The sequence below is a fragment of the Daldinia loculata genome (assembly GCF_022478755.1).
Source record: "Daldinia loculata strain CBS 113971 unplaced genomic scaffold F4817scaffold_9, whole genome shotgun sequence".
NCBI classification, from domain to species: Eukaryota; Fungi; Ascomycota; class Sordariomycetes; order Xylariales; family Hypoxylaceae; genus Daldinia; species Daldinia loculata.
This window is the reverse complement of record NW_026054863.1, coordinates 369,969-386,424: the sequence shown is the minus strand read 5'-3', so window position 1 is coordinate 386,424 and position 16,456 is coordinate 369,969. Positions and strand designations below refer to the sequence as shown.

At 46.9% G+C, this 16,456-nt stretch overlaps 4 protein-coding genes across 4 annotated transcripts; 3 read left to right on the top strand and 1 right to left on the bottom strand.

Annotated features, from left to right (window-relative positions):
• The first annotated feature begins 1,836 nt into the window (after positions 1-1,836).
• F4817DRAFT_329331 (putative GMC oxidoreductase) lies at positions 1,837-3,992 on the top strand. Its single transcript, XM_049302262.1, has 2 exons — positions 1,837-2,123; positions 2,179-3,992. Exons 1-2 carry the CDS (start codon positions 1,917-1,919, stop codon positions 3,784-3,786), a joined length of 1,815 nt encoding a protein of 604 aa, XP_049161712.1. The 5' UTR covers positions 1,837-1,916; the 3' UTR covers positions 3,787-3,992.
• A 339-nt stretch (positions 3,993-4,331) lies between these two features.
• Positions 4,332-8,084, bottom strand: F4817DRAFT_329330 (WD40 repeat-like protein). The gene is made up of 4 exons (XM_049302261.1): positions 7,938-8,084; positions 7,573-7,885; positions 6,703-7,499; positions 4,332-6,644 (listed from the first exon to the last, which is right to left on the bottom strand). The coding sequence occupies exons 2-4, from the start codon at positions 7,737-7,739 to the stop codon at positions 4,843-4,845; spliced, it is 2,766 nt and encodes a 921-aa protein (XP_049161711.1). The 5' UTR covers positions 7,740-7,885; positions 7,938-8,084; the 3' UTR covers positions 4,332-4,842.
• Positions 8,085-8,210: 126 nt separating this feature from the next.
• On the top strand, positions 8,211-9,315 carry F4817DRAFT_329328 (DNA-directed RNA polymerases I/II/III subunit 10). Its single transcript, XM_049302260.1, has 4 exons — positions 8,211-8,390; positions 8,448-8,506; positions 8,560-8,646; positions 8,712-9,315. Exons 1-4 carry the CDS (start codon positions 8,355-8,357, stop codon positions 8,761-8,763), a joined length of 234 nt encoding a protein of 77 aa, XP_049161710.1. The 5' UTR covers positions 8,211-8,354; the 3' UTR covers positions 8,764-9,315.
• Positions 9,316-12,599: 3,284 nt separating this feature from the next.
• Positions 12,600-15,800, top strand: F4817DRAFT_369405 (uncharacterized protein; the record flags this gene model as incomplete). The annotated part of the gene is made up of 7 exons (XM_049307344.1): positions 12,600-12,724; positions 12,783-12,993; positions 13,047-13,145; positions 13,201-13,320; positions 13,366-13,522; positions 13,577-13,997; positions 14,052-15,800. The coding sequence occupies 7 exons, from the start codon at positions 12,600-12,602 to the stop codon at positions 15,109-15,111; spliced, it is 2,193 nt and encodes a 730-aa protein (XP_049161709.1). The 3' UTR covers positions 15,112-15,800.
• Positions 15,801-16,456: the final 656 nt, after the last annotated feature.

Genomic DNA, 16,456 nt, shown 5'->3' with positions numbered 1-16,456 from the left:
ATGGCGTCATTCCGCTTATCGGCATTGGCTATTAAATAAAGAAACTCTATCTAGTATTGGAGATACCTAACCTCCTATAGCAATGCATTATGTAAGCACCAATTATACTAAGTAGTAACTAGAGTTAACTCTATACAAATCGAACCTTTAATATTTCCCATTATAATATCATTTTCTTCACATACGTTTTGCCTTATTATCTCCTTAATTCTGTTCTACTTTTTATCTAACTAGTTAGTCATAACTATAAAGTTTCGATACATTCCTTTTCTTGAGTCACTTGTTAATAGGCCCCTATTCGTCTATCGCATACTAAGAACTGTGTCGCTTGAACCCAGACTAGGCCTCCAGCTATAAATACGATCCTATTAGGCAAATAATCTTTGCTTAAATATCAAGTACAGCATCCCTCATTGTATATATCCTACTTTCTTGCTTCATTACTATGTTTAAACGAAGCCAGCTCGCACAATAAGATTATATATCAGGTCCGTGGAGTCATGGGACCAGAAATGACGCCCTTTGACTTTCAACCGCCAACTCAAACAATAATTACATGTTTGCCCTCTAGTAAAGTTTAATAGCCACAACTAGCAGAATCCTATACCAAGCCACCCTCCACATCCGGTATTTTGCCAGACAGAAGATGAACTTATAAGTCTAAAGAACAAGTAGGGGTTTTAACAAATGGTCAATGGCCGTGTTGGAACGGCCTAGCGAATCATTCATAACTCTCCGCTATACCGCCATACCTAAGAACTACTCTACCGACTACCTATGCAATACAATATCCTTATGAACATCGCTAGGCCCTGGGGTTCGATTCCTCAGATGGCCACTTCAACACACTTTTTTTTTTCACGCCCACCCCAACCACTACGCAAGCGTTTAATGTCTTTTTTGAAAATATTCCATATTGGATGTCAAGAAATTCCAAGGAGCCAAAATTAAATTCAGAAATAGCTTTCTTTACAAAAATGACTGAAGAGTGTAAGGATATTTTTATGAATAGGTATCACTACGTCTAATGATGCGCTACAAACATACAAGGAGACTTGTTTGGCATCGTTGCTATTTATGCCGCGTCCTTTGCAAATGGCAGAGGCAATTGGGATGAAATTGTAAGCGAACGATGCTGGTTCTGTTGTTCGTGCTTGTTCGATACGAAAAATCCAAGTTTTAAATTTAATTTCGCATTCCAGACCACGATATGCAATTCTCTAACTAACGCGGATTCACTCTCACTACTCTTACATCAAAGCTATAATTAATACTAGATAAATATGGGGTTTCCTACCCTCATGATGCTAGCGTATAGATGACACGAATCGATATACTATATATTGGTAAGTATTCGACGACGGCTTCGCTAGATTAGAATTTAGGGACAAGAAGATTGAGATAGCAGATGGAAACGGTATTACTAAGCATAGCATGTTAGAGCTATTATTGCCAAGGTTATCGGCAGGACCACTAAGCTCAATACTCGGGCTCTCGAAGATATTGAAGCAGCGAATACCCAAATAGGAAAACCACGTAGATATCAATTAATACAGTGATCTCTAGAACTTCGTTCGAGTAATACCTACCAAGGGTAGAAGGGAGGCTCTTGGATTCTCTTCCAATAAGAACTCTCAAATTAAAAACCAATAGCCGGTATGCCCCTCAATGGATCTAACCCCTGGGCAATATATTTGTATGTATATCACTATTTGCAAATCGTACCATATGGGCTGATATGTACGAATCCGGTAACCGTGAAAAATATCCGAAAATGAGCGTACACAGTGTAATTGGGGATTAATAAATCTTATCACCGAATCGCCTTTGCTAGATGTGAACTTATAAATTGTCGTATTAGTCTCTCCAACTCGCTAGCGCGTTTCGTAGAGCTCGCCATATTCCTGTTCTTCACAATGTCCGAAGTCTTCGACGTGGTAATCGTTGGCGGGGGAACAGCCGGACTCGCGCTCGCTACTAGGCTATCCGAGGACCCTAGCTTGCAGATATTAGTCCTTGAGGCCGGCGAGGACTTAACCGAGGATCCTAGAGTTAGCACCCCCTTTTTGGGGAGTTCTCTCATCCGTAGCTCCGCTGACTGGCAATTCAGAACTGTCCCTCAGGTATGTTTTATGAATTAATAACATGATAAAAACACCGGCTCATTAGTTACTTCAGATAGGACTGGGAAACCGAGAGATAACTGTCCCTCGTGGACGATTGTTAGGGGGTTGCAGTGCACTTAATAACTTTCTTTTCGCTGCACCCTCTAAATACAACGTTAACGCCTGGGCTGATCTGGGTAATCCCGGCTGGGACTGGTCGTCCTTCTCCGATTCCTTGAGAAGAACGTATACCTTGACAAAGACTTCCGAGGAGATACAGGGCAATGGTCCCCTCGAAGTTAGCTTTCCTGAAGATACCGAGTGGCTAAGGGTATGGAAAGCTACACTGGCCAACCTAGGATATCCAACATCTTTGGACTCTCTTTCTGGGGAGTTCTATGGCGCTTATCTGTCTGCTATTAGCATTGATCATGCCACCAAGCAGAGAAGCTACTCTGGCAATGCATACCTTCAGCGAGCGCGGCCGCGGCCTAATCTGGCTGTTTATACTGAGACACATGTAGAGAAGGTCCTTTTTGATGGATCAAAACCTACCAAGGCGACTGGTGTTCAGTATAGTCAAGGCGGATTAATCAAAATAGCAACAGCTCGGAAAGAGGTCGTACTCAGTGCTGGTGCAATCAACTCCCCGCAAATACTCGAATTATCCGGCATTGGAGACGCGGAGCTCTTAAAATCGCTCGGAATCAATGTGATAGTCGATAACAAACATGTTGGTGAAAACCTTCAAAACCATCCCACTGTTGGTATGTGCTTCGAGGTTGTGGATCAGAAAGGCTTCGAGACAATGGATGGTATTCTAAGGGGCGAAGCACCTGCTTTCGCTGCCGTACAAGCAGATTATGAGAAACAGATCGGATTCGGAACAAAAGGCAACCTTGAAGTCGCGGCACAACTGCCTGTGCCCGGAATCGAAACCCCCGAAGGCAAACAGGAGATCGAGAAACTACTAAGTAACAAGGGTCTTCGAAACGACTCAGAAAAGACAACAGAAGCTTTCGCAAAGGCACATGAAAACTTCGTAAGCTCGGTACTTATCTCGCCTACCAAGCCTTCAGCTACATACCTCACAATCCCCGGCTTCGCAACCTACGCCGCCGACGGCACAATAGCCGGCCCACCCCCCGGCAACGAGAAATACTATTCCGCCATCATAACCCTCGCGTACCCCCTTTCCCGCGGCTCCGTACACATAACATCCGCCTCTCCATCCCCATCCCCATCCCCATCCCCCCCCTCCATCGACCCCAAATCCCTCTCCCACCCCCTCGACGTCGAGATCCTCGCGCGCCACGTGCACTTCCTCCAAGCAATCACAGCCACAGCGCCCCTCGCCAACCATATCGTCCCCGGCGGGAAACGCAACCCCAGCGCCCCGCCGTCGCCGCCGTCGTTCCCAGACCTCGACGCCGCGAGACGGTATGTGCGCGAGTGGGCGACGGGCTCGCATCATTTCTCGGGGACGTGCTCGATGATGGCGCGGGAACTAGGCGGCGTTGTGGACCATCGCCTGCGGGTCTACGGGTGCGAGAACTTGCGCGTCTGCGACGCGAGTATTTTCCCTATTAGCGTCGGTGCTAGTTCCGTGGCGAGCGTCTATGCCCTCGCGGAGCATGCGGCGGAAATAATTAGATCGGACTTGGGATTGGCGCGAGCCTGAAGATATCGGGAGGGAAAAGCTGCTAACTGTTTTTGAAGGCTGCTTTGGAGTTTCTCGACGGGATATTCTGTAAAAAGTCGTGGTATTGGGATTTGACCGTTTTAATTTACAAATAGTTTAATATAATATATTTACCCTGCTTAAGTAGAGCTTATCGTTCAAACCTTTGGTCTACATGTAGGACTGCTCCTTTAAACCACCTACTTTGACATGGTCGTAGACAAGTAGTTAAGCATTGGGTTCCTCAGGGTTTCGCCTATACTCCGAGATGCTTTACGTTGTGCTTTACGTTGTCAAGACTGTTCTTTATCAGCCCCGGCCTCGTCCTATGGACGGGGACGCAATACTGGAACGGACGACCAGTTACGGCTATAACAAGGAAAGTGGCCAATTAGAAGAACCAGCGACGGTTTAGTACATGCCTTTTACGGAATGTATTTATCGTTGCACCCAATCAGGTCAACAGGTTTTTAGTTAGGTACCTACCTACCTGATAATGGGAAAGGAGTGGAACACGTCTCGTTATGCTGTAGGATCTCAAGGACTAATGTGGCAACAAAGAGTATTATATATTGCAATTAAAGTAGGAGGTAACTTTGGTATTTACTTGGTTTTTAGTATCCTCTGTGACCTGTCATATGTGACAGGGGTGAAAACAAGTCTTCACTAATAAATGCACACACGAGATGCGCTAAAGCGCATCTAACTCAGCTCGATCAACTCCCAGGTCCAAGGAGTCTTAGCGAGTAGCTAAAGACTCACTGGTATGAGACGTCTAAGGCTATCTTGGTACGAAACTCAAAAACGGTAAAGCCTCCAAGTACCTCATAGGTGTCCTTAACCCCTCAAGCTTCAACTTTGGCTTCTGAACCCTTCCCTCTCCCTCTCCAAATAATTGGAGGCGGTGCTTAACAAGCTCCTAGAACAATGGTATCTGCAACTATCTCCTTAGATATTGAGCCCTGTCCACAAAGTACTGATGGAAGAACCAATAGTATCGATACTATAAGTCGCGTGTGTCTCTAAATTGCTATCTTAGTTTTCGACGGACAACACTCATGATGCTGAAACAGCCGAGTTCGACGAGAATAGCTTTGTAACCTGGTAAAACATGTCCTCGATCGGTGGCATCGCGAACGCCGGCGCAGTATCGAATAGTTCTGAGAGTTTTTGTGGTGGAATAACAGCCGAATAAGCCTCGTCACCGTCCCCGTCCCCGTCGGCCGTGGCATCCGGCATATCGACATCCATTTCGTCCCCGCTTGCTGGCTCATCATCTTGTCCAGAAAGTAATGCCAAAGAAGGCCTATCTTCACGAGGCTCCTCGGTGTTCACTTGGTCAAGTTTGAGATCAACTAGTGGCTGGGCAAAGGCAAGGGATTTGGTATCCATGCCTTCGCTTCTGACTGACCATAACTGGGCGGCAGAGTCTAGAACAAGGTAGCCACTAGACCCAACCGAGGCAACGACTGACGTGATAGGGTATGGGAACCTGTGAATTATCTCCGGCTCGCTTCGGTCTGGAGAGAACACTGCCAGCTCGGAAGCGAGGAAGGGCGAACCTGGCTTGCCCCGTGAAACAGCCACCGCAAATGTCGAAGTCTTCTGGTCAACTGCCATATGCGTCAAGATAGCTGCGCTTGGGCTGAATGAATCTTCGTTTGTCCTCAGTTGAACGCCGTACAGTAGCTCGTCGGAGACCAAATCATACACTATAAGACGATCTGAGAGTACAATTAAGGATGAAGACAGGATCTTGACATCGCGGATTTCCCCGATTATTAATCCATCAATCGAATTCCGAATCTTGCCAGACTCTGTATCGATGACGTGGATCGCCGAGCCGTGGACGGTTCCAATAGCACAGACTATGGTAGACCCATCTTCGGAGAAAGAAATTGCACCCGAGCCTCGTATGGAACTGCTGGTAGCTATTGCATCTGGATCGACCGGTTCCTCGTTTTCCTGAAGATATATAGTTCGGGAACACCCCCAGCTATGTAGCTGGCGTCCTAGTTTGCCCTTGACTAGTACTCCGTCGCGTTGCCTGATTGTTGGTTCCCACAACCTAACAACTCCATCTTCACCGATAGTAGCGAAACGATGCGCATGCGGATCCGCGGCCAGGCCGTAAATAGGTTCGCTTCGACCTGTGTAATGAGGTGCATTGATACGAGACACGAGCTCCAGACTCTGGTCTTCCGAAGAGGCGGCCCAGAACTTGAGGTAGACCTCACGCCTTTCGGCAGGGGATCCTTCTAGAGAGTTGATATCCCGCGAAGGCGGCTGCCACTCGTCAGTAGTGGCAAGCCACTTCCCATCTGCTGAATATGCCATGCCGGTGACCCGAGGTTCCGTTATGGCATATCCTTTAGCTGTCGTATTCACATCTGTCGGGTTTGTTCTTGTCAGGGCTTGCTTTGAGATACCTTGCAAGGTAGTGAGATCTACTGTTTGTATCAAAGGAGTAGAGGGGCCGCTCCCAGAGTGGCTTAATCGTTGCCCGTTCCCCACACAAAAATGAATCCGCGAGGAATCCACTGGACTGACTGCTGCCGGCGTCTTTAATAATCGGTCGGGAGTATACTGGCCTATTCTTCTGACTAGGTCATCCTTGGAAAGCGGCTGTGGGGAAATGGGTGTCTGAATTCCAGATATGTATGTTGTCGGCTTCATTTCTGCTGTCGATAAAACGATGACCGAATTATCATCTAAATGGAGAACGTATGCAGAGCCACGCTTCGAAACGACGATATTCTCGATTGTTGCAGAGAGATGGGGTAGGAAATCCATCTTCTGCGTGTCTAGCTGCCATAATACCAGTGTCGATTCGGACCCTCCGGAAATGATATAATGACCTACAAACTGAGTTAGAGATCCATTATCAATATTTGAGAATGAGGAAAAGCTTCATACCATCTCGTGACCATTTGATTGTATGAACAGCCTTGCGATGCCAGTGATACTTGCGGGGTTGAAGGGAGCCTCTGTGCCCCTTGGAGCTATGTAACCGACGGATTTGAGGTAAGATATCGTTGTAGAAGAACACAGCTCCACGAGCACAGCCTACGACGATTTCTACTACGGGTTCATTACCAGCTTCCACTTGCGTCTTTCGATTGAGATGTACACGGTCCGTTGCTCGTACGTCTAAGCATACAATCTCGTCGCTACAGTCAAGGGTGAAGAACTCGTATTCGAGCTCGCTGACGTGCTGGATTGATGAGGTCTTAAGTGTACCAAGGAGAATGTTACGATCTGCTGATGCTATTAAAGCGTATCCGTTTCGAACAGAACGCAGATTTGAAATAGGCATGGCCTGCGTTAAGAGCGAGTTGGAGCTTTTGAACTTGGATCGGCGCACATCACAGGCGACGATCCGCCATTTCTTCTTATGTTCGATAGCAACTAACGGCACATCCCTGAACTCCGTGCCAAACTTGATATGTTCGACAGACATATCAGATAGAAAGCTACATTGTAGCTTGAATAAGGTCTCGGAACCTTGGCCGTTCGTCCAATCAATCAACCAGACATGACCATCAGACGAAGCAACCCATATAAGATTCGGCGAGCTTGGAGATATGCAAATAGACATGATCTGTCCCGGTATATTCTCCACATCGAGCTCTTCCAGCTGGATCTTGCGTATTAGAAGAGAATCCGCTGTCGAGTATACCTGGATGGAGGTGTTGTATGCAAGTATCAAGTGCCTGATATCCATGTTAGCTCCTAGCCTCGCAATCCTACCCGTAGCTCCCCGGGCAGGCTCTATTCAGCGCTTACTTCTCATCTTCCGTCAATATAGGGTCCACATCCATAATTCGGCCGCCCATTGGCTTTGAAACCTTCCAGGTCGACAAGTGATCTCCATGTTTCTCTTCTTCTGTCCGGTGCCGCCTCTTCTCTAATTTGACAACAAAGCCTTCAGACTTCAAGATTGTGCTTGTCATATTGCCGGTTTCTTTGGACAGTATTGCTGAGCCTTTTCCTTTACCCGCTATGGCGTTCTGTGAGTCTCGCTTCGGTCGTTTCCTTTTGCCGTGCTCGTCTACATCCCTTTTGCGTTTGTTTGCACTAAGATCCTAAGAAATAAAAGCTGTAGGTTAGCAAGATTATAAAAGCTTCTTTCTGGCGCAAATTTCGCTTACTTCATTGATTGCTATGGGGGCCATTTTGAAAGCAAATGCTGCAGCTTATTAAAAGGCAGCTTTTAAGCGTCGCCAAAATTGACAAACCAAAAGCAACAAAAAGTTCACGAGATTTTTTTGCGGGACAACGCGATAAGGTGATCCGATAAGAGAGTTTTGGTGGAACTAGTGATTTAAGTGGCATGATCTACATATGTAAAATAGATTGCTTGGCATTCATTTATCGATAACAAATTTCCATTCAATTCAACTTCTCTTTCGCAAACTTCGAGGTTTCTTTCACAGTCATTGGCCACACCACGCTCTTTTTTTCGCGACGGTCAACTACACATCGCGCTTTTAGCTACGACTTCTACAGAACGATCCCAACAGCGATATTCACGATATTCTACGAGACGCATATTTCTATTCGACAAGATGATTATTCCTATTCGATGCTTTTCCTGCGGGAAGGTAAGCATTTGTTATTCTCCAGCTAGACTTGCTTTGTGTTGACTGAAGGATAAATAGGTGACGGGAGACCTCTGGGAGCGATATCTCAAGCTCATCGATGAAGGCGTCCAGGATGGGTTCGTTGCGCTTACTCTTTATATTCACACTTTGTACTAACCAGTTCTCAAAGCGATGCCATGGACTCGCTAGGTTTGAAGCGATACTGCTGTCGCCGAATGGTCATGACCCACGTTGACCTCATCGAGAAGTTACTAAAGTAAGACCAAGCATATTTAGAGTCAAGTGAGATCTTTGAGAGCAATGTTCTAACATGTACGTAAGGTATACCCCTGACGGACGAAACGACAAGAAGATCCAACTACAGCAGAGATGAGCTCCGATCGTATTGGTATGGATGAAGGTTAATAGTTTTGATGATCGAGATAATTGGCACAAAGATTGCATTCTATGGCGTTGGGCTGGCAGTTCCAGGATGGCGTATCGAGACTGCTTAAGTGGCGTCACGACAGTTTAGACAGACTGCAATGTGAATTTATCTGCTTTGGGTATTGGAGATGTCCGTGCTGATATATAAATCCGCCTTGAGGCTGAAGCAAGCCAGACCGCTTCGTCATTATACGCGAAAGGCCTATCCATATGGCCTCGAGTTAGCATATGCTGAATAGCCGCGAAGAAGAACGCCATGCATGTTAGCCGCGGCTATATTTCTAATCTGCTTCTAAACTAATTTTCAACCCTAGCTAACATCCTACGATGTTTATCTTTTCTTGTTTGTCTCAAGGCTTCGAGCCACAAATAGTCATCACGAACCGAATCCGCTCTTCTGCATCTCTCCACCGGGAAAAAGGACTCGATCGGTGCCTTGCTTTAAAATGGGCTATTGTTTTCGCCTGTCATGTCATGACTGATCATCCTAGGGGATAGTGCCACGTTGGCTTTCACAAGTGGCGCCGCCAAAACAGCCGCAAGCGCTACACATTGAACTTGAGCTGGACTCATATCCCCTAACCGGCGTCAAATCCTTCTTGGTGACCGCATGTTTACGTATCGATTCATTGCTAAAAAGCAAACATGCCCTTTCGACGCTAATTGATGCACTTTGTTCCAACATCTTACACGGCAAAGGATACTTATCCGGGTACTATATTTCTATATGTTCCATCTTATAATATATATCTTATTGGCTACCTTAGGTAAGTTATATGACAATTGATAATAATATCTGGTTAGTCTTATGTAAAAACGAATTCAACGTTGCTCCTTGAATTAATATACTTAGGTAATTCCTCCGACAATTATTAAGCAAGGTCTGCCTTAATTGTCAACGAGGGTAAAAAAAATATAAAAAAATAGGATTGAAATGGCAGGGAGCTCCCAGCTTTCCATGCAGCAAACGATATGCAGGTTGGTATCACGGCGCCTATGCACGCACGACTAACACCACGTTCTGGAAGAAGCCCCCAATGGACAAGCGAGTGTGGATCTTATATGCTACGATACGTACCATAGCTACATGAAATAGATGCAAGGGAGACACAAACGTATCTCCTAAGAAATATGGCGATTCGATGTTCCAAGAGACTGGGCATTGCAATTAGTTATCGTCCTCAAGGGTATAGAAGTGCCTAGAATACCTAATTTGCTACGAATTGGGCCCATTAATTGGTATACGTTAACTATTATGTATCTGAATACCTCTTATACATATGTATGCATGTCACCTACCTATGTAGGTACGAAACTAGGTAACAGCATATGCCTAGGTACCTAAACGTTCCTTTGCCTTACGTAATTGCCATTGGCGAACTTTAAGACCAGCCAATAGAATTATAGACAGATACCCCAAGCGACACTAAAAAATAAACTAGGGTTAGGGAAAGATCCAGCAGCAGTTCGAGAGGTACGGTATACCTTAGGTACCTAACCTAGCGGACAATGGTCCGGGACTTCCAACACCTTTCAACGGTCTTGTAACCTACAACTTTTCTCATGGTAACACAAACGGAACCAGGAAAAATCAGATTCGTCAGCTTCAGCCCGATAAGAACAGCTGGCCAGCGAATTGGCCCCATCATTGCATTCTATAGTATCGCACTCTATAGTAGTATCAATGGCCGCTCACCTGAGAAGCAACACATGGTCAACGGCCGTATAGAAATTCTGGCCCCCAACAGCTCGGCTTGTAGGGCAAGGCAGCAGTCAGGGAAGCTAGCTGCTAGCACCTTTACACTTTTGCGCATTTGTCGTCGGCTCCGGCGGTGACATCAAAACGAGTCTAAAGATCCTAGCTAGCATCGCTTTCCATATCAGTCGTGTTTCTGTCCTCTTCGATGCAGTGATGCCGGAGGATTCGGGATGCCGAGCCTAACACGGCTTTGATGGCCATTCGAGAAGCACCATGGCCTGTACGAAGTACGGATGTGTACTATGTATGCAGTGTCGAGGCCCGCAATACGTGATCGGCCCAGCCTAACAGCAAGGTGCACACACCCTCTCGACGCTCATACACCAATAATCCTTCTCGGCCCACATGGGTAGACCCAGTTCGAGCTAATAAAAGACGCGGTACCAGATCTTCGGGAACACTATCATACCGGGTTTTGTCCAAGGATTGGTTCTTATGATGCATGAAATACTCGCAACTTTTCGCACCGGCCTTTTTTCACGCATTTATTAGTGCCTTAGTACATACGACATGTATGTATTATGCTGCAGCATATTGGGCAGCCTTGTGATTAGGTATATCAAGATAGCTTTGACATCTGGCTGGGCGATAGACGAGCTCACCGTCTCTCGTACCAGGTCCAGTTGTCTTTGGGTGTACCGACTAGTTTTATCCGTTTCACACATAGGCAAATATACCTATGTTACGGTGTATTCATATCGCCTTAAGCCATACCAAACCACACCGGTTACGCAACGTATTAGCAACGGATTCAACTGTCGTGATACAAGCCGAGGGAAGCGAGGGAAAAAAGCAATATGGAGCCTATTACGCTCGGTCTACGCTATCATGTCGCCAATTTATTGGCTAGGTACATCATCGCGAACTACAACGGTCAGTCTGGGGCTTGTCGTGTTCTTTTGCGCCTTGTGCACTTTTACCCCGACATGCTGGGATGAAGTGGGCTAATAGCTCATTCTCCGAGTCTTGGACTAGGGTGCTAGAGATCGCGGTGCCCTTCTGTGACTCGTTGATTTTGACTCGTTGATTTGAAGCGATCCATCCGTGGCTTAAGCGCCGAAACCCCTGTCTCGCTCCCCCCTGCAGCCCACCATCCGACTCCCTCCCTTGCTATCTCCCTACTGGTTGAAAAGCTGCACTCGAGGTGCAAAAGAGTTTAAGACGCGCATCTGCAGGCTGGGAACCGGACAGCGCAAAGGTGGCCGCCAAACCAGAGTAAGAACCAGAGTAAGAACCAGAGTAAGCCGTCGAACTCTGCCCGAAGCATCATCCATAAGACAAGCGAAGAGCCTCCGTACCACCAGAAGTTACCTACTTAGGCAGTAGAACAGCGAAATCAGGATTTCCCCCTCATCGGTATCTTTCCCCAACATCATCATCTCGGTCCTCATATCTAATTCAGCCTCGAAGGAGCCCTAGGGTATGCGGATGCGCTCCACGTCCTTTAGGTCGCAGTGGAGCTCCCTCGACAAATCTCATGCTGATGTCCTTCATAGCCCCTCCTCCCTCAGACCAGCAATTGAATCGACCTAGTCCACCACGTTCAATCTGTCCAGTTACGTCGAACTCTGTCGTCTCGAAAACCCATACGTACATCTCATCTTCCACCCCTGTCCCGTACTTCTACGGATCTTCCTTTGTTAGAAGCGACCAAGCTGTTGGTCCTTAGTTTGAGTGTCGCATAAGTCGATCGGCTTAGTCCCCGGTAGCGTTAAGGCCTACGATTGATCCAAATTCTGTCGCTTTTTCGTGGACTGTTCATATCCCCTGGTTCATCAAGCTCTACGTCAACTTGTGTTCTCCGGGTCTCTGGCCATTGAAGGACCCAGATCAGACCCATTACGCGACCGCTATACGTGGTATACATATCCGTCGCCGCGTGGATCATAAGCGCACCACGGCCTTCTCAGCCGCAATACATTCGCAATACATTTTAGAGAAAGCTGCTATCAAGTGCAGTTTTTCTTTTTAACGCTGCCGGACCTACACCGCGGCCAGCACATCCCAGCATTGCCAAGCCAGCCATGGCTCTCGAAGCTCCGTTGAGAACATCAACCGGAAGTATAATATCTACTTTCTCACCACACATGGAGATGTCTATATCTTCGTCAGAGTCGTCTACGGCTCCTCATTCGCAGTTTCGTCCAATGTCCGTCGTTAACTTATTCTAAACGTCGCCGTCGGGGATTTACGCTCACATGAATCAGGTCTACTAGCTCTGTAGAGTCCGGTTCCCTCCGACCGTCATCTGCTCTTGCCCGGCCATCTTCCGCCAATCATTATCTTATGAGCCCGAGCGATATTGTCGGCCCTTCTCCAGTCACGTCTGTCGGGACTGAGGTAACAGAAATAGACGACGAAGCATCTGACGAGGTTCGATCCCAATCCTCCACAGCGAACCCTGATCAGCAGCCTCAGGTTGGTGGCTTGAAGATGGGAAAGCACCTGAATTAATGCTGACTTTAAGCTAGCTGCTTATGCTTAGGACGAACATTGCCGATCAAGTACGGCAGACAACAAACGAAGAGGCGATATCAGTCATACACGCCCCAGAAAGCTTTCGGAGTTGGGTGAGTCGAGAATCCGGGATCTATCTTGCTTAGATTATACTAAGTGACATTGTAGAAAACTGCCGACAACTCGCCAAAGTACTCAGAATCGACAGAGAGGACATCACCTAGGTCTCCTATCTCTTCAAAAACCGAGGATTCTGCATTCCTACCTGCTAGTAGACAAGCCCCAAAGGTAATGTCCTCCGAAGATGGTCAAGGTGAAAACTAATGCCTATAGTCCAAAACTACTGGCCTACCAACACCACCCCCTCTATCGACAGACGTCAAACCTGTCAGATATAGTATTGATAGTGCAACACCCAGGGCTCAAGATCTCCGGGAAATAATGAGCGAGTCATCAAGAGTCAGGTCCAGCAGTGCTAGTAGCCTCGAATGTTAGCACAGCCGCTCTTCTGATTATTTCGGTGTTGTAGCTAACGGCTCGCTAGTAATTCCAGAATCTAAGGAGCCAGAGACAGATGCTGAACCTGATCTAGAAAGCTACGATGATGAGGAGTACGCCACACACGTCCAGGAGCAGGGCAGCGAGGACGTAGAGATCAAGTCTTTAAAATCGGCCCTGCAAGAGTGTTGGACCTTATGCAATACCTTGGCAAGTCTTAGCACTCATCATCGGGAAAGAGTATTCAGTTCATCAGGAACTCCTGATGGTCATGAAAGAGCCTGGAAATGCTGCTGGAAACTATGCCAGCGGTTGTACAACAGCCGAGATGAAGTTGATGAGTCTTCTAACGTCCGTCAAAACTTAGACTTGTGTCGGGATTTCTGTCAGGCTCTCTTCGATATACGGCAACGCGGGGACGAGGTGTCAGATTCAGTTTTACGCGTGAGCTTCGAACTCAATAACCAGTTGGTTTACCAATTCTACGATGTTTTGAAGTGGCTATACTAACAATGATCCAGTCTATACAGCGCGCAGGACAACCGAACTCTTCCGGAGGCTTTCCGAGAGCGGACTTTAGACTTCTATATCACGCTATGCCATCGACTCATGAAGCAGCGCGGTGAGTTGGGCGAGGAGACAGACTCGCTCCTTTCCGCCTGCTGGTCTCTTGCAGAGATGCTATTTAGCTTACGACAGAGCAAGAGGGATAGAAGAATGCCGGACGGAGAGCTTCTTGGTTCTGCGGTCCAAGCTTGTTGGGAGCTCTGCGACATATTTAGGGAAGGATGGACGCAGATTCGACCTGACAGGGGGACACCACGTCCTAGTCAGGCAAACTTTTTCTCATTTAACCGAGAACGGGAGATAGCCGAGATGGTAGATGGACGAGAGAGCAGAGCTTCGAACCGCTCGAAGACAGGTAGCCTCAAGAACCACTCATCCCAAGGAGGAAAGGCAATACGGAAACCACCACCTGTGCCCGAGACTCCCGTGACCGAGTTCGAGGACACACCGGTCTCTCCCGATACCGAATCACCGCAAGTACCGAACATCTTAGTACTAGGAACAGAAAGTAATAGGGGCGGAAGGTGGTCTAGCAGCGCCTCAAATTTCTCGAGCTACTCACAGAGCAGCCAAAGGACGTCCAGCACAGCCACAACAGCGACGACGAACGAGGATCCTAACATCACACGCATAAAGGTACTTATCCTGAAGGCGGCGTTAAATGTTGGTTTCTCACGAGAGAGCAGCGGGCCGGACGGACACCATCACAATAGTGCAGCATCGTTGCAATCCTTCGTGAAATCATTGCCGAGCGGATCCTTCGGCTCGTTGCCAAGCCACACGGCGCTCTTACAGAGTTACAAGAACCTAGTAGTAGGCGATTCCCCCTTTCGACAAGCTACAGCGTTACCGCCGCGTGGGAAACGTGTCTCGGCGGCCGACGTAGCCAAGAGCGTGGAATGGATGACGCACCGCTCGAGTCAATACGGGTTTTTGCGAGACTTATTCAAGCTCGTGTTCGGTTTCCAGGCTGAGGAAGCCGAAGGGCGTAGGACCATAAACATCACGGTCTAAGGAGGCAACATGAGATGAACCAATCATAGAGAGCAGGCTATCCCCTCCCCCGTCTTTCGTTTCTACTATATAATTTGAACGGGAAAGATATGTTTCACATCTTGCATCACGAATCTTAACGCGGATAAGGGCTGGGGGGTTGGAGGTTCTATTCATTTCACTTATTAATGTCTTGTTGTTTTTTCGCTTTTTTGCCCTCGCTTTAAAGATACCCCCTTTTTACTCCTCACGGATGACGAAGCCAGATGACTATGCGGCGCGGCGCTTGGAGGCATTATACTGGAGAGAGAGACTGAGACTGAGACTGAGACCGAGAGATAAAAAAGAGAGAAGAAAGAAGCAGGTTGCTCGATAAAAACAGCTACCTGCGTACCTGACCTGTCTGGCCTCGTTTATGTTATGGGTGCTTTTGGTGCCAACATCATTTATTGAAGTGGCCGGAAACTTATATGCTATGTTATGCCATACTGCTAATTTAGCAAGACGAGGAATAGATATTATGAATTTAATGGATTTAACTATCCTAATGGTATACATAACATAGGCCTTTTGAGTTGTGAAAACTATTACCATGTAGATAACCAGACGCTAGGCCGATAATTACTATTAAATCGGTCGTTGTCTATTAGAGTAAGGTATTATACAGAGCGAGACTTAACTGCTTGTGATAAACTGGGACTTTACCGTCACTACTTGGGATTACTAGACTTTCAATAACCAACAACTGTCAGGAATTATGAGTTATACTTACGGTATCATCCTCTTCCTGCTAACCACTTCTTTAAGCGGGGTGCTAAGGACATATTTCTATGTATAGCGGGATACGCCGTTGACTTATAGACAGGACATATCTCTCTCTTCATTAGCTTTTCTTTCGTTGTTCGCAGCGTTATTCATTGTAGTCAGTTGCAAGAAAGCATGTCCATACCTTCTAAACTCGTTTAGAGTAATATAGATAGGAATATTAGCACTTCAAACCAATATAATAGGCATACCCCTATGCCATATCAAATCACACAATAGTCCTCTTTGTCACGCATAAAATCATCTTGCAGACTGATGCGGTGGAAAACCAGATTTTTCCTATTCATCGGAGCAGCATCCTCTAATATAGCGTACAGCCGCCGAGTAGAATAACCAGGCCATCCACACGTAGTCAAAGCCATGTTTCTCATATAGTAAAACAATCTGGTCGGACCAGTCCGGGTCCAACCGAGGATGCAAATATTTCCCTTGACCCGTAGTTTCTCCCGATACGCCAGTGAGCCTCGGAAGCGGAACGGAGATGTTCGCTTCGGACGTTGGTAAAGAAATTCGGAACTCATATGCCATCTACCCTACATCC